We start from the raw sequence: 23,289 nt of genomic DNA, 5'->3' as shown, positions 1-23,289 counted from the left end.
TTGCAGCATGTAATTTTTTTTTCTAGTACCTAGAGCAGGGGTGGGCAAACTTTTTCTGTAAATGAACAAGAAGTAAATATTTTAGATTTGTGGCCCATAAAGTCTCTGGTGCACTAATGAACTCTGTCACTGTAGCAGGAAAACAATCACAGACAATAGTACATGAGTGGGCAGGACCACATTTCAGTAACATTTTATTTATAAGGAAAAGCAAGTGAAACAAAGGTTGATTGTGGGCTGAGGGACATAGTTCACCAATCTCTCATTTACAACCTCTGGCTCCAAAACACCATTACTATCAACAATTAAAAAAAATTTTTTTTTCTATTTCTTATTTTAATTTTTTGACTGTACCACAAAAGTAATGATTAAAATTCCCCAAGCCAGGCTTCAATAGTACATGAACCATGAACTTCCAAATATTCAAGCCAGATTTAGAAAAAGCAGAGGAACCAGCGATCAAGTTGCCAACATCTGTTGGATCATCAAAAAAGCAAGAGAGCTCCAGAAGAACATCTACTTCTGCTTTATTGACTGCACCAAAGCCTTTGACCGTGTGGATGACAACAAACTGTGGAAAATTCTGAAAGAGATGGGAATACCAGACCACCTAACCTGCCTCCTGAGAAATCTGTATGAAGTAGCAATTAGAACAAGCATGGAACAACAGACTGGTTCCAAATTAGGAAAGGAGTACATTAAGGCTGTATATTGTCACCCTGCTTATTTAACTTCTATGCAGAGTACATCATGAGAAACACTGGGCTGGATGAAGCATGAGTTGGAATCAAGATTGCTGGGAGAAATATCAATAACCTCAGATATGCAAATGATACCATCCTTATGGCAGAAAGCAAAGAACTAAAGAGCCTCTTGATGAAAGTGAAAGAGGAGAGTGAAAAAGTTGGCTTAAAACCCAACATTCAGGAAACAAAGATCATGGCAGCCAATCCCATCACTTCCTGGCAAGTAGATGGTGAAACAATGGAAACAGTGAGAGACTTCATTTTTCTGGGCTCCAAAATTGCTGCAGATGGTGACTGCAGCCATGAAATTAAGTTTCCTTCGAAGGAAAGCTATTACCAACCTAGAGAGCATATTAAAAAGCAGAGACATTACTTTACCAACAATGGTCTGTCTAGTCAAAGCAATGGTTTTTCCAGTAGTCATGTATGGATGTGAGAGTTGGACTATAAAGAAAGCTGAGCAGTGAGGAATTGATGCTTTTGAACTATGGTGTTAGATAAGACTTTTGGGAGTCTCTTGGTCTGCAAGGAGATCCAACCAGTCCATCCTAAAGGAAATCAACCATGGCTATTCATTGGAAGAACTGATCCTAAAGCTAAAACTCCAATACTTTGGACACCTGATGTGAAAAACTGATTAATTGGAAATTAAATTAATCAGAAGGGTACGGCAGAGGATGAGATGGTTGGATGGCATCACTGACTTGATAGACATGAGTTTGAGTTAGCTCCGGGAGTTGGTGATGGACAGGGAGGCCTGCCATGCTGTAGTCCATAGGGTCGCAAATATTCAGACACAACTGAGTGACTGAACTGACTGATTGATGCATGTAGGATCCTAGTTCTGTCCAGGGATCAAACCCACGAACTCTGCAGTGGAAGCATGAAATCTCAACTATTGAACTGCCAGTGAAGTCCCCAATAATTTTGAATATGTTGTTGTTCAGTTGCTAAATCATGCCTGATTTTTTGTGACTCCATGAATTGCAGCACACAAGGCTTCCCTGTCCTTCACTATCCCATGGAGTTTATTCAAACTCATGTCCTTTGAGTTGGTGATGCCATCCAGCCATCTCATCCTCTATCGTCCCCTTCACCTCCTGCCTTCAAACTTGCCCAGCATCAGGGTCTTTACCAATGAGTCAGCTCTTCGTATTAGGTGGCCAAAGTATTGGATAGAGTCTACACATATACATTAGATATTCATAAGCATGTGTGTATGTATAAATAATGTCTCTGATGATGAAAGTCTTCTCAAATCTAATTTAGTAAATTCAAATCTTCCTATACTGTTTCTCATTTTCAAATTACTTTTCTCACCTAGGTGTCATACCTATGTCTTGAGGCAGAAAAGGCAGGCACTATTACATGTGCTTTCATTTTATAGAACATGAAACTATGAGATAATTAGTGGAACTTGAACCAAGTCTTCCAAAACCCAGTCATAGATTATCTTCTCTGAGTGATTTAAAACATGTCAGTTTTAGCAGATTTTGTCTTCCCTAAAATTCATTCATGCCTAAATTTTACAATGTTATCTTTTAGGAAAAATAGATACCACCTGTACCTAAATCTGGAATCAGAGTGGCATATAACTAAATTTTATATTAGCTTATATTTCCTAAGATAGAGTTCAAAGGTTTTGTTTACAGCATCATCAACGTGAACTTTACTGTATCTCTGTCTGGAAGATCAGACATTCTGCTCCACGCCAGACAAGGACTGAGCTCTGATAGTATTCATTCAAAGATTTCTTTCCATTGTTTACTGGTCAAAGGAAGCTCAGAACTGACTTAGTGAATGGGAACTATACAGAGCTGAATGACTCTGAAGATGAAAATGGCAGAATTTTTATTTGATTAGTTGGTTGATTAATTTTGCTCCTCAAGGAAAGAAGAGAGAGGAGAAAGGAAAAGATGAGAGAGGGGATGACTAGCAAAACGTAAAGTGGTGAAAAGCAAAGCAAAAACAAAAATGCTTTTTTAAAAAAATTATATATTTTTTATTGAAGGATAATTGCTTTACAGAATTTTGCTGTTTTCTGAGAATGAATCACTGGGCTTTCCAATTTGGAAGGGGCCCCAAATAATCAACTTGCCACTAAGTGGCTAAAAGATCTACTTGAGCAACAGTGGTATCTCCAAGGCCAACTTTTTGTCTCTACTAGAGTTCAGAACCCAGGAGTCTACTCACTGATTGTCCCACTGGGATCTGACACAAATTCTTTAGTACAGCTTTTTCCACCAAAGACATCTCCAGAATCATAGATTCCACTAGATCATGTGACCCAATTGGCAGACCCACATACACTGCAGTTTAGGTCTGCTGCAGAACCCTTTCTTTCCGGTTCCCAATCAATGCTGACATTCTTTCATTGTATGCGATGTATGATCCAGAGCAATTTTTCTAGTTGTGAAATTAGTTGTGGGTGTGTGTTATCATTCAGTCATGTCCAACTCTTTGCGACCCCATGGATGTAGCTTGCCAGGCTCCTCTGTCCATGGGCTCCCAGGCAAAAATATTGGAATGGGTTGTCATTCCATTCTTTGGGGGATCTTCCCAACCCAGGGATCAAATCCAGGTCTCCTGCATTGCAGGCAGATTCTTTACCGTTGAGCCACCAGGGAAGCCCATGAAATGGGTTACCTCCAGATAAAAGGAGACTCTCAGGAATTAGATTTCTTTGTGGAAGACGATACAAGATTCACAATATTTAAGGAAATATCCTGACACATCTCTGACCTATGGTTCCCTGAAATATTTCATTACAGCAGCACATCTCTAAATAGTCATAAGGTTGATCTGAGTGCCTCTGTAGCACTTATGTCTCAAAGGCTTTTGTATATAAGTTACTTCCTGCTTATTCTAAACTATCGATACGATATCAATGATACATTAGATCAATGTCATGGCCTTCATGATGTCACAACAGCTCAGATCTCTTTACTATATTATGACAAAGGAAAGGAGAGTTGATATTACTCTGGGGTAAAATTGCAAATATATTACCATCTATTTATTGAACATGTCAACTGTTTCTAGTCCTCAGTTGTGATGGGACTGAAAGGAAAGGAATACATTCACCAAATTAATGGTCACATTCCATGCACACAGAGTCATGCGACGAGTTGACTCACTGGAAAAGACTCTGATGCTGGAAAAGGTTGGGGGCGGGAGGAGAAGGGGACGACGGAGAATGAGATGGCTGGATGGCATCACCGACTCTGTGGACAGGAGTTTGAGTGTACTCCAGGAGTTGGTGATGGACAGGGAGGCCTGGTGTGCTGTGATTCATGGGGTCGTGGAGAGTCAGACACGACTGAGCGACTGAACTGAACTGCTGCAAAAATATCTTGTTTTCTGTGATAACTCTGGTTGTAGCTACTCCTTGGTTAAGCTTACAATAGTCTATGACATTCTCCAGGATCCATTTGGTTTTTATATGAAGAGTCGGACATGAATGAGAGACTTCACTTTCACTTTTCACTTTCATGCATTGGAGAAGGAAATGGCACCCCACTCCACTATTCTTGCCTGGAGAATCCTAGGGACGGGGGAGCCTGGTGGGTTGCCATCTATGGGGTCGCACAGAGTCAGACACGACTGAAGTGACTTAGCAGCAGCAACAGCAGACTTGCAAATGAAATAGAACTATGAGAATGACCCTCGCTTTTGCTTTCCTTAAACTTATACTGTTTTAATCTGTCATTTCCTCTGAGCTATGATATTGCTGTAAATTTACTATTCTGGCCAGTCTTGGGATGCAGTTTCAGGGAGGTTCCATTTGGTTTCCTTACTCTGCTGGTACTTACCCCAGAGGCCAAGGACTTAGTAAAGGAGATCCTGCCAAGGATGTCATTCACAAGTACACTTTCATGGACCAAGTACGTGACCAACCAATTGAGTTAATGAATGAGGGAACCCACAGTCATTCAGACTTTGGGGAACATGCTGATTCCTTAGATCTCCAGTTATCATTACCCTTAGAGACACTATGCTCTATTTACATGTCTATAATTCTCACTGATTTTAGTTCCCTGGACTGCCACTCTGGCCTTGCCATTTGTTGTAATAATTGCAACATCTTAGTTTCTAGCCATCAAGGCTGCCATCTATCTTTTCACTTCAGGGCTTCATCATTCCCGTGGCTATCAGTAAGCCACATTCTCTGACAGCCTCTCCAACCACCTGATCTCAGAGATGTTGGCATTTTTGTCCCATCCCATTCCCACCAGCTTTTATGAATAGTATGTCTGCTAGGCCTTTGGGGGAAGCCTAATCCTCTGCTGGTTCTTCTGGCTTCCTACACCTGTCCAGCTTGCTCACTCACTTAAGTCTATGTTTATTCTTAATAATCTTTTAATTTTAGAATAGTTTTAGGTATACAGAAAAGGGACCAAGGTAGTATAAGTTCTCATATATCCCTCAATCAGTTTCCTTCATTATTAACTTTTCACATTCAGTTCAGTTCAGTTCAGTCACTCAGTCGTGTCCAATTCTTTGTGACCCCATGAATCACAGCACTCCAGGCCTCTCTGTCCATCACCAACTCCCAGAGTTTACTCAAACTCATGTCCATCAAATTGGTGATGCCATCCAGCCATCTCATTCTTTGTCGTCCCCTTCTCCTCCTACCCTCAATCCCTCCCAGCATCAGAGTCTTTTCCAGTGAGTCAACTCGTCGCATGAGGTGGCCAAAGTATTGGAGCTTCAGCTTTAGCATCAGTCCTTCCAATGAACACCCAGGATCGATCTCCTTTAGAATGGACTGGTTGGATCTCCTTGCAGTCCAAGGGACTCTCAAGAGTCTTCTCTAACACCACAGTTCAAAGGCATCAATTCTTCGGCGATCAGTTTTCTTCACAGTCCAACTCTCACATCCATACATGACCACTGGAAAAACCATAGCCCATAGCCTTGACTAGACGGACCTTGGTTGGCAAAGTAATGTCTCTGCTTTTTAATATGCTATCTAGATTGGTCATGACTTTCGTCCCAAGGAGTGTCTTTTAATTTCATGGCTGCAATCAACATCCGCAGTGATTTTGGATCCCCCAAAAATAAAGTCTGACACTGTTTGCACTGTTTCCCCATCTATTTCCCATGGAGTGATGGGACCAGATGCCATGATCTTAGTTTTGTGAATGTTGAGCTTTAAGCCAACTTTTTCACTCTCCTCTTTCACTTTCATCAAGAGGCGTTTGAGTTCCTCTTCACTTTCTGCCATAAGGGTGGTGTCATCTGCATGTCTGAGGTTACCATGCTATAATTTTTAGAACTAATAAACCAACATCAGTACACTATTATTAGCTAATTTGTACTTTGTACAAATTTGTAATTTATAATCCATACTTATTTGTATTTTCATGATTTTTACCTAATACCCTTTTTCTGTTGTAGGATCTCATCCAGAATATCACATGACACTATGCCATCTTTGTATTTAGCCTCCTCTGGAGGGCTTCCCTGGTGGCTCAGATGGTAAAGAGTTGGCCTGCACTGCGGGAGAGCTGGGTTCAATCCCTGGGTAGGGAAGATCCCCTGGAGGAGGGCATGACAACCCACTCTAGTATTCTTGCATGGAGAGCCCCCATGGACAGAGGAGCCTAGTGGGCTACAGCCCATGGAGTCACAAAGAATTGGACACAACTGAGTGACTAAGCACACACACTTAGATGGCAGCAGTTTCTCAGACTTTCCTTGTTTCTGATAGCCTTGACATATTTGAGTAGTACTTGTTTTTTAGAGTATTTCTCAATTTACATGTGACTGATATTTTTATTGTAGTTATATTGGTGTCCTAAGACATGCTATCCTTTCTCTATCATCTGCAGTGGTGATGCAGGCTTAAATTTCATTCATCATGGGCCATTACCTTTTTCAGTCTTCTAGGAGCCACCTGAGTGGTAAGTTTATACTGTCTCTGGGGTTCCTTGCCAAGGTGTTAAAAATAGTATCCTAAGAGAACTTCCCCAGGTGAGGAAGCTCTTCTTTATCTAGGCTTATGTTTTTCACTGAAGGTACAGATGGCCATAGAAAAGATAGTTTCCTGAGACTTAACAAAATTGTAGAGATATCCTCTGATATATGGTTAGGTAGGATCACTGATTGAATGGACATGAATTTAAGCAAGCGAAGCACAGGGAAGCCTAGTGTGCTGCAGTCCATGGGGTCGCAACAAGTTGGACATGATTTAGCAACTGAGCAACAACAACTCCTGATACTTAGAGATAGTTTAATTAGTGGGGCTCTGAGAAAATTAAGATTCCATTTCAAGAAACAAGGGAAACTCAGATGATATTTGGGTCTGTCATGCGTATGAAGCCATCTGATCCACACACAGTAACTAAGTGGTCTTACAAAGGCACTTTTTTTTTTTCTTTTTTCTCTCCTGTAGGCTCTTTCTCATAGGCTGGACTTTGGAACAAAATTGCATAGTATACCCACTCAATGAACCATTGATTCCTTGGAAAGATGAGATGTGAAATCAATTCATGAAAAAATTTCATCTGAGATGATTCAGACTCTAAAAATTATTAAGAATGTCTTTTCTATTCTAACAAGTGATACAGTCTTTTCCTTCATACTCAGTGACTATCTCCTGCAATGAAACTTTAGCATTAATGAAGTCCTAGAACTTCAGCTAAATTTATGTGACCTGTGATCTTTGGTACAACTAAACAGAAACATCTTGTTACCAGGTAAAACAATTATTAACAAAAGCCAAAGTTCAAAAGCAAATCTCTAACTGAAGGAAAATATCCTTGGGAGTGTGCAAAGTGCTAAGTAAGTTTTAAAACTTTTAATGAAGTAAGATTTTCTTATACATTGTATATTTATAAACTTAATATCCTCAGCAGCAAGACCATTTATTGAGTTATCCCATCTATGATGTACTATACTAATCATCTTAATTACTTGGTAATGGTTAAGACCTGATACTGTATTAATCATCTTAACTACTTTATAAGCATTATTTTATTTGATCCAAATGATCATCTTTCATATAATAATTCCCATTTCACAGCCAAGGACACTAAATCTCACAGTTTTCAGAACTTTTCCTCCAACCTGTAGTGTGGAGCAGAGCTTGGGAAAGAATCTGGATTTGACCACAGTCATGATCTGTCCACCATGATACTCTGTCTTCTCAAAAATATTTACTTCTGCCTGACAAGGTCACTCACTGGTGGTTTTTAAAAACCTCCCCATCCCCCCTTTTCTGTATTTAATTATAGATTTGGAAGAGCAGGTGGTTGCTCAAAACCAGAACCCTTTAATCAAGTATGAGGGCTCTCTTAAGGAGAGAGAATGTTAGAGCAATGTTAGAGCCACCCTCCCTAAAATTACCATTGTTCCTCTTGAGTAGGAACAGTGTCAGTGACTTCTTTTTTTCTTTGGTGGTTTTTTGTTGTTGTTGTTCAGTTGATTCTTATAAGTAAACTATATAGAAGCTCCCTGATTTAAAACAAAGACAAAATCAAACACAAAAGTACTGCTTTTTATTAGCAGTTCTATGAGTTCTACTCACTCTCTGCTTTTCCCCTTTGACAGCGAGGTTAACTTTAATCCCAAAGTCATTAGGGGTATTTTCATTCTTTGGTGCCTAAAAATAGACACATTAAGAAATGGCTTAGTGACAGAAACCAGGGCATCAAAGATCTCAGCTGCTGTGTGTAGGTTTTCCTGTTGGGAATCCTGTTTTGGAGGGTGTTTGGTTTTTTTTTTTTTCATAAGATACTGGAGGATGGGGCTATTTTTGATCTCAAGCATTTACCCAGTGGAGATGTTGCCAGAGTGTGGGTGCTGGAAACCAGAATGTTCTGGATCCTCCTGTGATCAGAAACAAAGTACCAACCACAGGCTTAAAAGTTGGCCTGAGGCAATTGGAGAAAGTCAGCAGATATATGCCCTGCAGAAGGGGTGACCATACGCTCTGGTTTGCTTAGAACAACAGTCTCTTTCTCAGTATCATAGCACCCTTTTCACTGTCAGCACTCCCAAGTCAATTGATGTATCATAAATTATATCATGTCTTTAGTTATAGATCTTATCTTTCCATCTTCACACCCATACTAGATGATAGCTAGCTTGAGAGTACGAACCAGACCTCATTTGCCCTTGCATAGTTTCTCAGCATTAAGCTTTGACCCTTTTACACAGTTTGCACTTAATAAGAGATGGGAATACCAGACCACCTGACCTGCCTCTTGAGAAACCTGTATGCAGGTCAGGAAGCAACAGTCAGAACTGTACATGGAACAACAGACTGGTTCCAAATAGGAAAAGGAGTACGTCAAGGCTGTATATTGTCACCTTGCTTATTTAACTTATATGCAGAGTACATCATGAGGAACGCTGGGCTGGAAGAAGCACAAGCTGGAATCATGATTGCTGGGAGAAATATCAATAACCTCAGATATGCAGATAACACTACCTTTATGGCAGAAAGTGAAGAGGAACTCAAAAGCCTCTTGATGAAAGTGAAAGAGGAGAGTGAAAAGGTTGGCTTGAAGCTCAACATTCAGAAAACAAAGATCATGGCATCTGGTCCCATCATTTCATGGGAAATAGATGGAAAAACAGTGGAAACAGTGTCAGACTTTATTTTTGGGGGCTCCAAAATCACTGCAGATGCTGACTGCAGCCATGAAATTAAAAGACGCTTACTCCTTGGAAGGAAAGTTATGACCAACTTTGATAGTATATTAAAAAGCAGAGACATTACTTTGCCAACAAAGGTCCGTCTAGTCAAGGCTATGGTTTTTCCCATGGTCATGTATGGAAGTGAGAGTTGGACTGTGAAGAAAGCTGATCGCCAAAGAGTTGATGCTTTTGAACTGTGGTGTTAGAGAAGACTCTTGAGAGTCCCTTGTACTGCAAGGAGATCCAACCAGTCCATTCTAAAGGAGATCGATCCTGGGTTTTCATTGGAAGGACTGATGCTAAAGCTGAAGCTCCAATACTTTGGCCACCTCATGTGACGAGTTGACTCACTGGAAAAGACTCTGATGCTGGGAAAGGTTGGGGGCAGTAGGAGAAGGGGACAACCGAGAATGAGATGGCTGCATGGCATCACCGACTCTGTGGACATGAGTTTGAGTGAACTCCAGGAGTTGGTGATGGAGAGGGAGGCCTGGCGTGCTGTGATTCATGGGGTTGCGGAGAGTTGGACACGACTGAGTGATTGAACTGAACATGCTTTTATTACTAAATTGATTCCTGTATTCATACAATCCCCCCCCCCACATTGTGAAAAAAAAAAAAAGAAAACAACTAATGTGTACAGAAAAACTACTGTGTGGTAGGTGCTGATTTGGGTTTCCGTGGTGGCTTAGCAGTAAGGAATCTGCCTGCAAGGCAGGAGACCCAGGTTCGATCCCTGGGTCAGGAAGATCCCCTGGAGGAGGGCATGACAACCCACACTAGTACTCTTGCCTAGAGAATCCCATGGACAGAGGAGCCTGGAGAGCTACAGGCCATAGGGTTGCACAGGGTCAGAAATAACTGAAGCGACAGCAGTAGGCACTGATTTAGATGATATCTTCTTTTGCTCATAAATACCTTGCAAGGTATTCTTATTTTACCAAAGAAGAAAGTCAGAGAGGTTCAGTAATCAGAGTAAGTTACATAGTTAGTAAACAATATAGCAAAAATACCCTTCAGTTTTGTGTCAAGACTCTGTTATTTTCCCTGTTTCCCCCTGACTGCCTATGCCAGCATCCTGATATAATGCTTTTAAAGTTTATAATGCATAAAAGCATGGAAACCTCAAAGCAGTTATTTAAGTAGTATCATTTTCATTTTAACAAAGCTGTCTTTTAAAATTTGTTTGTTTTTCTCAAGATCACACTGCTGATTAGCAGAAAACTGGGCTCAAACTCATTTCCTTTCACTTCAAATCACAAATTGCTTTGGTTCACTTCTTTTAAATGTGGTGTCTCACTGGTAAAGAAACCATCTACCAATGCAGGAGACATGGGTTCAATCCCTGGGTCAGGAAGATCCTCAGGAAGAGGAAATTGCAACCCATTTCAGTATTCTTGCTGGGATAATCTCAGGGACAGAGGAACCTGGAGGGCTACAGCCCATGGGGTCACAGAGTTGGACACAACTGAGTGACTGAGCTCACATGCACGATATTTTTAAAAATACTGAAAATGGTGAAATAGCTCACCTATTGATATCTTCAATGTTCTAGGATGAATTAGCTGTCCCCTCCCCACGCCACCCCAACCTTCCTTCCTCAGGGATATGATACACAGCCTTTTACTTTATGCTGGTGATGAATTCTTAAAAATTTTGTAGCTATTTGTCTTGCAATATGTTTTCCTAAAATTGTTATCAAAAGTACTTATGATTTAAAAGGTAGCAGTATGTCTTTCCCAGTTGATAATTTTTGTTACTAACCCATGCTTTCCCATCAGAAAAACCTCAGCAATTTCAGACAGACCTCACAGACCTCAAACAAAGTTCAATAATTTTCCTTGGCAGGGAAAAGAAGTGAGATTTTGAACTTGAAATGTATCAGGTAAATACATATTAAAACTTCATCCATATAGGCATTCCCATACTTAGATATGTTTTAAAAGAAATGGAAATTAGCTTCTTCAACCCTGTTTGTCCCATGAAGGCACTGACATTGTAAAAGTTTTTCCATAAGTTTTTCTTTCTAATCCTCTACAATTTTAAAATATAGCACACAGCCAGATCATGTGCAAATGTGCTTTCTTATATAGTCTTCCCTAAATTCTAGTTGGTATGATATTCCATAACATGTTTGCTTCATAGGGGGACTAAAATAACATTGATTTGGAAAAGCTTGAAATATTTGCAAAATGGGCCATATAGTTGCTTTTCTAGAGTATAGAAATGACAAGACATTACATAGAAGCATAATAACTGCAAATATCTACAATATCACAAAGTCAGCTGCAGGCTTGCTGTACAGATATTAACTGAACCAGAACTTTTAGCACATTCATAAGATTCCCATCCCAAGATGCAAAGAGCTAATTTGAAAAAATAAAAAAAAAATTTATAAAATTTACAAAATGATGAATATCATCAGTTCAATTAAATTGAGAAGTTTTCCATAATCTATACATTAAAGGCAAAGAATAGAGCAAAAACCAAGGGAAACCTAAATCAAAAATATAAGTTCAATCCCCCTGGTTTGTGAAATAAATATTTATGAATCATTGTATGGTAGCTCCTGTGTTATTTTCCTAGCCTTTGTTCTTCCCAGCATAGAACTAAAAGTTCCTAGTGCAAATGCTGAAATATGACAGCTGCCAATCATATCAATAATTTGTTGTTCAGTAGCTCAGTCATGTCTGACTCGGCAACCCCACGGTTTGCAGCATGCCAGGCTTCCCTGTTCTTCACTATCTCTTGGAAAATTTGGTCAAATTCATGTTTGTTGAGGCACTGAAATGGATAAGCGTTATTACTGAAGTTCCTACGATGTGCCCAACTCTGCATAAGGTAGCTGACAGACACCTTTAAAATTAACAACAACCCGATGAAAAGGGTCTCACTTCTATGTTAAAGATGAGCAATTGAATGTCAAGGAAATGAAATAACTTCTTAAGATGATCAAATTAAATACCTGAGCAAAAATCTGAGCTTAGTTATGACTCAAATTCTCCAGTCTGCATTACTAATAGAGCTTTCACTTAGACACTTTCACTTGATACACAGTATGAGTCAATTACCTGAGTGTTAAATTAATCCCCAAATCATAAGTAGGGCCACCAAGAGCAAGCTTCTAGGAAATGAAAAAAAAAAAAAAGAGAGAGAGAGATACAAGTAAAATAAATTCAAGGTCCCCAGCAAGGGAGGAGAGATAAAAATCTTTACCTAGTATTCGTATGGATATGTTCATTGACTTCCTACAGAAAACTATGCTCACAAATTACTCCAAATTATTCCCCTGTATGTGCTTTGGCATTAACCTGCATTTCATGATGAAGAATGAAAGACATAAAGCAACTTTCTGAAGGTCATAAGGTTGGTTGACTGAGATGAGATTTGAATTCAGTTCTTTCTGCTTTCATGTAAGAAGAAACTTTTCTAATTAAACAATTTTATTAAATGGAACATTTCAGAAAGCTGAAAAACTAAATTCTAAAGGGAATTTTTTATGACATATTTTCCATGTATCATGAACCAAAATAAAATATCATCAAGACCTGGCAACCTACCAAGCAAGGAAATCAAGTTTTAGAATAAATTGGGAGGTATAGAATTAGAATAAAATTTCTGGAAATTCTTTCTTAGAAATAGAATTCCAAAAGACACACGTGATCACTGAGACAGTCAACACTTGAAGAAGCTTGAATGACTGTGACCAGTGTGGATGAACCTCTGTTATTACCATTTTTTATTAAAGAGGACAACAGCATCTTATATGTGTCTCCAAACACTTGAGAACACAATCCCCTCAATCAGGATTTTAAACAAGTCCTCTTGGAATAACTATATGTTGTAGTTACCATTGCACCATACAGTTTGTGAAATCTTTCTTTGACATTGCCTTTGAGGCTGGGAGATATTCATTTGTATATTCTTAGTGATTAAAAATATTCAGTTAATTTCAGTTTAGGAAATATACAAAAGTCATTTATTCGTAGTGGTGCCTGGTGACGTCAGAGATAGCATGAGGAACGCTGGAATTGATAGGAAATGAGAAACTAAAAAGAGTTTCCTTGGTAACTGATTAACACTGCATCTGAGCTTGCCAGCTACACTGTATGTTCGATTACATTTCTAAGGGATCTGAAAAACAAAACTCACTCAACATTAAATTTTGCCTGAATTTAATGGAAATGCCACTTGCTTATTTATAAGATATTTGAGGATGTGACAACATCACAAGATTGACACAAGGAGCCTTGAGTATCACTGTTCTGTTTTACTTCAGATGTGTTGATTATCATTCTTGAGGTTGACAGGAGAGATAAACCCAGCTTTTTCTCTATTACTTTTAAGAAGTGCCCCCATCAAAACTTGAAAAGTAAGTCAGAACTGTGTTTGTAAGAAATACTCAGTTCAAAGAACCTGGATTTTCAGTCGTGTCCGACTCTCCACGACCCCATGAATCACAGCACGCCAGGCCTCCCTGTCCATCACCAACTCCCGGAGTTCACTCAAACTCATGTCCACAGAGTTGGTGATGCCATCCAGCCATCTCATTCTCGGTCGTCCCCTTCTCCTCCCGCCCCCAACCTTTCCCAGCATCAGAGTTTTTTCGAGTGAGTCAACTCGTCGCATGAGGTGGCCAAAGTATTAAACCACCCCTCAGGACAAGATGGCGGCGCCCGGGCCTGCCACGCATACTTCTGCCCGGCCCGAAGACGCGGAGCCCGTTGCAGGTTGCATCAGAGGTGAAATCGGGACGTGCGTGGTGTGGAACTACAGCCTGGGTGCGGAGGGGCATCATGTCGGAAGGAAACGCTGCGGAGGAGCCCAGCGCTCAGGGAGGGCCCCGACCCCTTCTTTCTGGGGCGCTGGGGCTTATTGCGCGAAGGCCGGCACCTCCCCTCACCCGGGGCCGCCTTCCCTCCATCCGCTCCAGGGACCTCACCCTCGGGGGAGTCAAGAAGAAAACCTTCACCCCAAATATCATCAGTCGGAAGATCAAGGAAGAGCCCGAGGAAGAAGTAACCGTCAAGAAAGAGAAGCGGAGAGAGACCGACAGCCAGAGGGCCATGGACGGGGCCGGGGGCGCCCAGAAGTGATCCAGTCCCACTCCATCTTCGAGCAGGGCCCCGCTGAAATGATGAAGAAAAAGGGGAACTGGGATAAGACCGTGGATATGTCAGACTTGGGGCCCTCTCACATCATCAACATCAAAAAGGAGAAGAGGGAGACAGACGAAGAAACAAAACAGATCCTAAGCATGCTGGAGAAGGATGATTTCATCGATGACCCTGGCCTTAGGAATGATATTCGAAATATGCCTGTGCAACTGCCACTGGCTCACTCGGGCTGGCTTTTTAAGGAAGAGAATGTGGAAGCAGATGTTAAACCACGGCTGGCCGGCCCCAAGGAAGAGGATATGGAGGTGGACATGCCTGCTGTGAAAGTAAAAGAGGAGCCCCGAGATGAGGTTGAGGAGGCCAAGATGAAGGCTCCTCCCAGAGCAGCCAGGAAGATCCCAGGCCTCCTGAAGGACGTGTCTGTGGCGGAGCTGCTCAGGGAGCTGAGCCTCACGCAGGAGGAAGAGCTGCTGTTCCTGCAGCTGCCAGACTCACTCCCCGGCCAGCCACCCACTCAGGACATCAAGCCCATCAAGACGGAGGTGCAGAGCGAGGACGGGCAGATGCTGGTTATAAAGCAAGAGAAAGACCGGGAAGCCAGGCTGGCAGAGAACACTTGTACCCTGGCTGACCTGACAGAGGGTCAGGTTGGCAAGCTGCTCATCTGCAAGTTGGGGAAGGTGCAGCTCCTCCTCGGCAAGGTGACTCTGGACGTGACGATGGGGACCTTACTTGCTCTTTCCTGCAGGAGCTGGTGTCCGTGGACCTTGGAGACAGCAGGACAGGAGACATGACAGTCCTGGGACACATAAAGCACAAACTTGTCTGTTCTCCCAACTTCGAATCCCTGCTGGATCACAAACACCGGTAAAGTGAGCAGATGGAGGACGGTGGTGACTGTGCCCACGACTGCTGCCTGCTCCAGACGTTTTGTTCTCAAATCTGTTCGACCCAGAAGGGGCCTGTTTAGCCCACCCACTCCAGCCATTGTCCCAGTTTTCCCCACAGGGCCCACACGTGGCTTCCTTCCACAGCGGCTGTGAACAGCACGATGACCTTCCCACAGTGAGGAAACCGCACACCCTCACTGCTAGGGGGTTGGTCCCTGCTATTTATTTTTATATTTATGTCTTAGCTCTTCAACGGACTGCACCCTCCCCAGGCGGAGAAGGGATGGTGTGGGCAAGGACAGGCTCCTTCTCTGGGGACGTCTTGGTTCTCAGGGTAGGAGACGCTGTTGTTCCCTCCTTCCTCCCAAGAGGCAGCGCTTGAGAGAGAACAGAGATGTCTGGAGTCTGAGACTCAGCCTCAACTCTGTACATTACTAATTGTGTGACTGAACAAACTACCTAACCTTTCTGAGCCTCAGAGTCCTCATCTGACAAATTGAGGATGATACCTACCTCACAGGGTTGGCGTGAGGATGCTGTGGAATACTGTCGATGAAATGTCCTTGCACAAGGCTGGACATAGACTGTAGGAGCTCAATAAATGTTAGTTTAGTTTAAAAAAAAAAAACCACCCCTCATTGACTGTGTGAACTGGATCTTCATGTTGCACAAAGCATTTCCTTGTGTATATTTTTCGTTTGGAAGATGGGATTATTGACACTAATTTTAACAGATTTTTTATAACTATGAATGACATGACATATGAAAGTGTCACACACATGGTAGATTCTGTCCCCTTTTGAAACTTATTTAAAAGTTCTATTTTAATGCCTAGAAGCCTTAAACAAACAAGAAATCCCTTCTGTTTATGCTTATTTAACAAAAGGAAGCCCATAATAGATCTTGCTGGTGGCTCTCCCATTTGTCATTCTACAATGAGAAGTTATTTGGTACCTAAGGATATTTAGCTAAGGAGCTTGATCCTCACGCTCAGTTACCCTTCTAACTACGTATTCATTTTAAACTACTTGTTTACTGCAAGTATGTGGTGTCATTAGTCTGTTTTAATATTAAATGATGATCTCTGCTGGACTCTGAAATTTGCCTCTTAAAGTTGCAAGTCACCATTTTTCAAAACTGTTAAGTGTATGTATGATGAATGAATAAAATTTTAACTACTGTCAAATTTAGTTGTAAAGAATTTTGAGAGCCTGATAGAATGAAATATAAATTTCAGTTTTTATTTAGATGGGAAAATGTGTTTTGGAGATAGATAAATATTTCAACTTTTTAAAAAATAGTCTTGGAAATTTTTCTTTTTGTTTCCCTTTTTATCAGTAAAACAAGATTTAAATATAGTTTATAATGATGAAAGAAACCCCTAGAACTCATATAATTTAATTTGTTGAGTGTATACTATGGGACAGAAACTTACAGTTACTAAGAGTAACATAGAGAACAAAATAGGCAAAGTTCTTTCAGTTCAGTTCAGTTCAGTCGCTCAGTCGTGTCCGACTCTCCGCGACCCCATGAATCACAGCACGCCAGGCCTCCCTGTCCATCACCAACTCCCAGAGTACACTCAAACTCATGTCCACAGAGTCGGTGATGCCATCCAGCCATCTCATTCTCCGTCGTCCCCTTCTCCTCCCGCCCCCAACCTTTCCCAGCATCAGAGCCTTTTCCAGTGAGACAACTCGTCGCATGAGGTGGCCAAAGTATTGCAGTTTCAGCTTTAGCATCAGTCCCTCCAATGAACACCCAGGATTGATCTCCTTTACAATGGACTGGTTGGATCTCCTTGCAGTATAAGGGACTCTCAAGAGTCTTCTCCAACACCACAGTTCAAAAGCATCGATTCTTCGGCGACCAGCTTTCTTCACAGTCCAACTCTCACATCCATACATGACCACGGGAAAAACCATTGCCTTGACTAGATGGACCTTGGTTGGCAAAGTAATGTCTCTGCTTTTTAATATACTATCAAGGTTGGTCATAACTTTCCTTCCAAGGAGCAAGCGTCTTTTAATTTCATGGCTTCAATCAGCATCTGCAGTGATTTTGGAGCCCAAAAAAATAAAGTCTGACACTGTTTCCACTGTTTTTCCATCTGTTTCCCATTATGGAGCTTATATTCTAGTAGGAGGACATTGACATTTAAAATATTATATGATATATTAGTAGGAGATACATTTTATATAGAATAAAGAAAGTAGAGATTTAACATGTAGCTGTTTACAGTGTAAGAAGGTTGTCTGGTCCAGGAAGGTAACATTTGAGCAGGCTTGAAAAGGTAATTTAGTTACTTAAATTAGTCTAATTATCTAATTATTATTAAATATGCTATAGCATTTTCAAATAGGTAGCTAAGAACGGAGACATTAGTAATGTGTCCAATATTACAAGATGGCTGAGTGAGAGGGTGGAGAAAGAGACTTGGTCCTTGTTGCAGATAAAGGATGTTTTCCACTACAGTACAATATCAAAATGGCCAAGTCTTGTTCATGTCTCTTTTCCTCCTTTCTGTCCTAGGCTAACATAAACATAGTGTGCATAGCCTGCTGTTAAGAATATTGCAACCGTGGTGTCTTTTCCCTGGATGCCCTGTCCTTCCAGTTCTCTTCTCCCCATTCCCCACCTTGGTTAACATTCAACGTCCTCCAAATCTTTTCCATTATAAATGCTCTATGCCAGGTGCAGAACAATTTCACAGCACAGAACTATTAATGATCACAACTTCAAATATAACCTACTAGGCAAGGGGGTAATTGAATAGCTGGGCCTTGTTAAGGGAGTACGTGTGTGTGTGTGTGTGTGTGTGTGTGTGTGTGTGTGTGTCTGTCTGTCTGTCTGTGTGCTTGTGTGTGAAGGGTGGCAGTGTTTAGTATTTACATTCTAATAAAGGTCTCAGTTTTACACTAAAGAAATAAAATAGAGATAGTGCCCCTATCTTGGGAGGCCCCTGTAAGAGGATATAGGAAATACTGTGGTTTCTTTCAGTCAAAGCAGCACATTTTCCTTTGTTCTCCCTGCCGTGTTAATATTTCTGACATGGGGATATACTTTCTAACTGATATAATCACTGAATGTGTTGGCTTTTTGTTTTCCCCCAAAAGTCATGAATAAACAAGTGTTCTATATTATAATCAGTATGAACCTTGCATAGAGTGAGATTTAATGGGATAGAGGGAGAGGGTTTGAAGACACTGAAGGCTATCAAAGGAATAAAGTGTAAAGAAATAGAAAATAACTGAGAATTAAATCAACATAATAATTCTGTGCCTTATAATCAGCAAAAGTTGGAAGTGAGGAATGCCAATACCGTTTCTTGACAAAGGTTAACTGAAATCACAAGTACTCATCAACTCTTTATCTACAAGCTTCTGGTATTTAACCTTGGGAATGTATTGATATAACAATAGTGTTTTGAATTAATATTCACAAGACTTGTACAAATTGTCCTCATGTCTTATGGATTAAACATTAATGTTAAATGTTAGTATTAAAGCATTGAATAGCCAAAACTCTGAATGCTGGAGCTCCGATTTTTTGCTGAGACAGCTACCGACAAAAACTTGTTATATAATTAGAATGTCTCATGATAAAAATTAGTAAAAGTCAAGGTTAGTGGTGTCAGACTTTATTTTTTTGGGCTCCAAAATCACTGCGGATGCTGATTGCAGCCATGAAATTAAAAGACGTTTCCTCCTTGGAAGGAAAGTTATGACCAACCTAGATAGCATATTAAAAAGCAGAGACATTACTTTGCCAACAAAGGTCCGTCTAGTCAAGGCTATGGATTTTCCCGTGGTCATGTATGGATGTGAGAGTTGGACTGTGAAGAAGGCCGATTGCCGAAGAATTGATGCTTTTGAACTGTGGTGCTGGAGAAGACTCTTGAGAGTCCCTTGGACTGCAAGGAGATCCAACCAGTCCATTCTAAAGGAGATCAATCCTGTGTGTTCATTGGAAGGACTGATGCTAAAGCTGAAACTGCAATACTTTGGCCACCTCATGCGACGAGGTGACTCACTGGAAAAGACTCTGATCCTGGGAAGTATTGGGGGCAGGAGGAGAAGGGGACGACAGAGAATGAGATGGCTGGATGGCATCACCAACTCGATGGACATGAGTTTGAGTGAACTCCGGGAGTTGGTGATGGACAGGGAGGCCTGGCGTGCTGTGATTCATGGGGTCGCAAAGAGTTGGACACAACTGAGCGACTGAACTGAACTGAAGGCAAAAAAACTAAAGAACTGTTTTTTTCATTAATACTGATATCAACACTGTAAATTTAGAGGAGGGACTAAAGCAACAGGACATAGACAACCCTGGCAGAGTTTTTTCAGATTTATTCTTAACTAAACGCATATTTCAGTCAGTCATCAAAGCTTTCTGTTGTTGACTTCAAATCCATGGATCAAAGTAGGAAGTGAAGACGGTATCCAAACTATGCAACCAATCAAGGAGTCAGTCAGCTACTCACATGTTAAAAGCAAAATTAGAGGTTCCTCTGTTTAGTAGGAAATATTTCTGGCCTTGGACATAATTTTTTTTTCTTTTGCTTTTTGGATGAGTTGCTTACTTTCTACAATTGTTGTTATTCAGTCGCTAAGCTGTGTCTAGCTCTTTGAGACCCCGTGGACTGCAACACACCAAGCTTTCCTGTCTTTCACTGTCTCATGGAGTTTGCTCAAATTCAGGTCCACTGAGTAGTTATGCTGTCCAACCAACTCATCCTCTGTTGCCGCCTTTTTCTCCTGCCCTCCATCTTTCCCAGCATGAGGGTATTTTCCAATGAGTCAGCTCTTCACATCAGGTAGCCAGAGTATTGGAGCTTCAGCTTCAGCATCAGTTCTTTCTACATATGGATTGGGCACCCTGGACCAGATCTTGTGCCTCTGCCTTCGATGAGTTGGTCATCTACAACCACTGATTGGCTCCTTCAGATAGATACATACAGAGTCTTTAAAACAGGTGAGGATATTTAGAGTAAAAAATGAGTATCAAGGGACCCTGCTTCCTACAGGAGTTGGGGGAGAGGGCGGTAGGAAGTGTGAGTCAGAGAAGGTGCCACAGAGCAAGGTAAATATGAACTAGATCTTGTGGAACCAACTGATTTTGTAGGGGTGGAGTGGGAGAAAACCATTGAGAAGGCAGAAGAAGCATGAATAACGTGGAGAAATTGCACCACAGAGGCTTGCTGGGGCACATCGGATCAATCAACAGAATCTAAGAGCAGAACCAAGAATCTCTAACTCTTTTGTAGATAAGTTCATTTGTAACATTTTTCCACATGAAAGTGTTATCATATGATATTTGTCTTTCTCTGTCTGATTTACTTCACTTAGTATGATAATATACAGATCCATCCAAGTTGCTGCAAATGACATTATTTCATTCTTTTTAACGAGTCAGTAATATTCCATTGTATACATTAATATATACCACATCTTCTTTACCCATTCTTCTGTGGATGGATATTTAGATTGCTTCCACATCCTGGCTATTATAAACAGTACTGCAATGAACATTGGGGTGCATGTATCTTTTGGAATTATGGTTTTTTCCAGATGTATGCCCAGGAGTAGTATTGCAGGGTCACATGGTAACTCTAATCTTTTAAGGAAAGTCTATAGTGTTCTCCATAGTGGTTATACCAATTTACATCTCCACTAACAGTGAAGGAGGGTTCCCTTTTCTCCACACCCTTTCCAGCATTTATTGTTTGTAGACTTTTTCATGATGGCCATTCTGACTGGTGTGAGGTAACATCTCATTGTAGTTTTGGTTTGCATTTCTCTAATAACAATGTTGAGCATCTTTTCATGTGCTTTTTGGCTGTATGTCTTCTTTGGAGAAATGTCTAGTTAGGTCTTCTGCCCATTTTTTGATTGAGTTGTTTGTTTTCTTGATATTGAGTAACATGTGTTGTTTGCAATTTTGGAGGCTAATCTCTTGTTGGTTGCAACATTTACAAGTATTTTCTCCCATTCTGTGGGTTCTTTTTGTTTTATTTATTGTTTCCTTTACTGTGCAGAGCAGAAACATACTCACAGACTTAGAAAATGAACTTGTGGGTACCAGGGGGAAGGCAGAGGGAGCAATAGATTGGGAGTTTGGGATGGACATGTACACACTGCTATATTAAAATGGATAACAAATAAGGACCTACTCTATAGCACAGGGAACTCTGCTCAATTCTCTGTAGTAACCTAAATGGAAAAAGAATTTGAAAAAGAATAGATGCATGCATATATATAACTGAATCACTTTGATGTACACTTGAAACTAACACAACATTGTTCATCAACAAAACTTCCAATATAAAATTTAAAAAACAAGAGGTAAAAAGAGGAGTAATAAAAATAATTTTAATGCACAGAGAAAAAATAATCTATAACTGAATTCTTCTTTCTCTTATTTGTCCTGGTCTTAACTTCTGTGCACAAGTGTTGTGAGCTGGAAAAATGATGGAGAGACAAAGAAGAAAAACTTGAGAACTACAGGCAATGTTTTAATTATTGGTAAGTTTATTTTCTGAAGCTTAGAGTCATGTTATCATTCCATGTTCCGGCTGAAGCTCTAAGAATTTAAATAATTCATCAACAATATCACAGCTCACTTAAGTTTGCACCAACTTGAGCAAAGGTCTCCTGACTCCTTGTTCTTTGCTCCTTTTCCTCCCCACCCACTGACTCAGGAAGTCACAGGTACACACCTTTACTCTCCCTTACTCGAAAGAAAGACACCCGTGATGGTTGTGTTGGCATTTTACAGATTCTGTTTAACTCATTAAAAATGCTGAGGTGGTGAACTTGAATCACTCCTATGTTTCCCAGTAATATTTAACCTTAAGTTAAAAGAAAACCTAGGAGATTAAAGAACATGTTATCTGGCAAGTCATTTCACCCTCGGTGGTTATTAATTTCAGAATACATCTGAATTCCTTCTCTGCAGCATATGCTTTAGCAAAGGAACAGAGAGCTCCAGGTCAGGGTCAGATTTCAAGTTCTTATCTGTTGATACCCATACCACTACCAGACTCCTCTTTGCTGTCAGCTTCTGAGATCCTTCCCACGTACAACTCGGTGTCTGAAGTGCTACCCAAGTGCCTCTGGTCATCATTCTCTTCACACAACCTCAGCCTCCTCTCACGGCCAAGCATAATACTGTACTGAGCTTGGCTTTTGGAAAGACATCAGGTTGAGAGCAACTCTCTGGTGCCTATACTTCTCAGCATGGAGGTGAAGAACTTTGCAGTTTGGGATTATGTTGTCTTTGCAGCCCTCTTTATCATTTCCTCTGGAATTGGGGTGTTCTATGCGATTAAGGAGAGAAAAAAAGCAACTTCAAGGGAGTTTCTGGTCGGTGGGCGGCAAATGAGCTTTGGCCCAGTGGCACTGTCCCTGACAGCCAGCTTCATGTCTGCCGTCACTGTCCTGGGGACCCCTGCGGACGTCTACCGCTTTGGAGCATCCTTTGTCCTCTTCTTCATTGCATATACGTTAGTCATTATTCTCACATCAGAGCTCTTTCTTCCTGTGTTCTACAGATCTGGCATCACCAGCACATACGAGGTAAATGACTACTTGCTTCTTTTTTTACTTTGGGAAAAGTTGCTGTTTCCTCTCCTCTTGAACAGATTTTTTATGCTTGCTTTTCCCCTCTAATACACATCGTATGTGTATTATGTCTAAATGATAACACATGGTGGTTGAAAAACACTTATTTGCAGGATAATTACACATCATGGTGAGAAATTATTACAGTGTTATTGGGGAAAGCTTAAGCTTTGGACACGGACACACCTGTATGCAGAGACAGCCACAGACATCTATACTTTCCATCTGTAGAGTGAAAGTAACAAAGTCAAGCTCTAAGGATATT

General features: G+C 40.9%; 1 protein-coding gene and 1 pseudogene across 1 annotated transcript in view; both read left to right on the top strand.

The window, feature by feature from the left end:
* Nucleotides 1–14,188: 14,188 nt before the first annotated feature.
* LOC129554045 (DNA-directed RNA polymerase III subunit RPC4 pseudogene) lies at nt 14,189–15,538 on the top strand (annotated as a pseudogene).
* Nucleotides 15,539–22,640: 7,102 nt separating this feature from the next.
* Nucleotides 22,641–23,289, top strand: part of SLC5A12 (solute carrier family 5 member 12) — a 45,059-nt gene continuing 44,410 nt past the window's right edge. Inside the window, exon 1 of the mRNA XM_055422690.2 lies at nt 22,641–22,979. Coding sequence (XP_055278665.2) covers nt 22,641–22,979 — 339 coding nt within the window. The remainder of the gene's footprint in view (nt 22,980–23,289) is intronic.

This window comes from Moschus berezovskii, chromosome 14 (genome assembly GCF_049115385.1).
Source record: "Moschus berezovskii isolate FMDL1 chromosome 14, NW_MosBer_1.0, whole genome shotgun sequence".
NCBI lineage: Eukaryota > Metazoa > Chordata > Mammalia > Artiodactyla > Moschidae > Moschus > Moschus berezovskii.
This window is presented reverse-complemented; position numbering and strand designations above follow the sequence as displayed.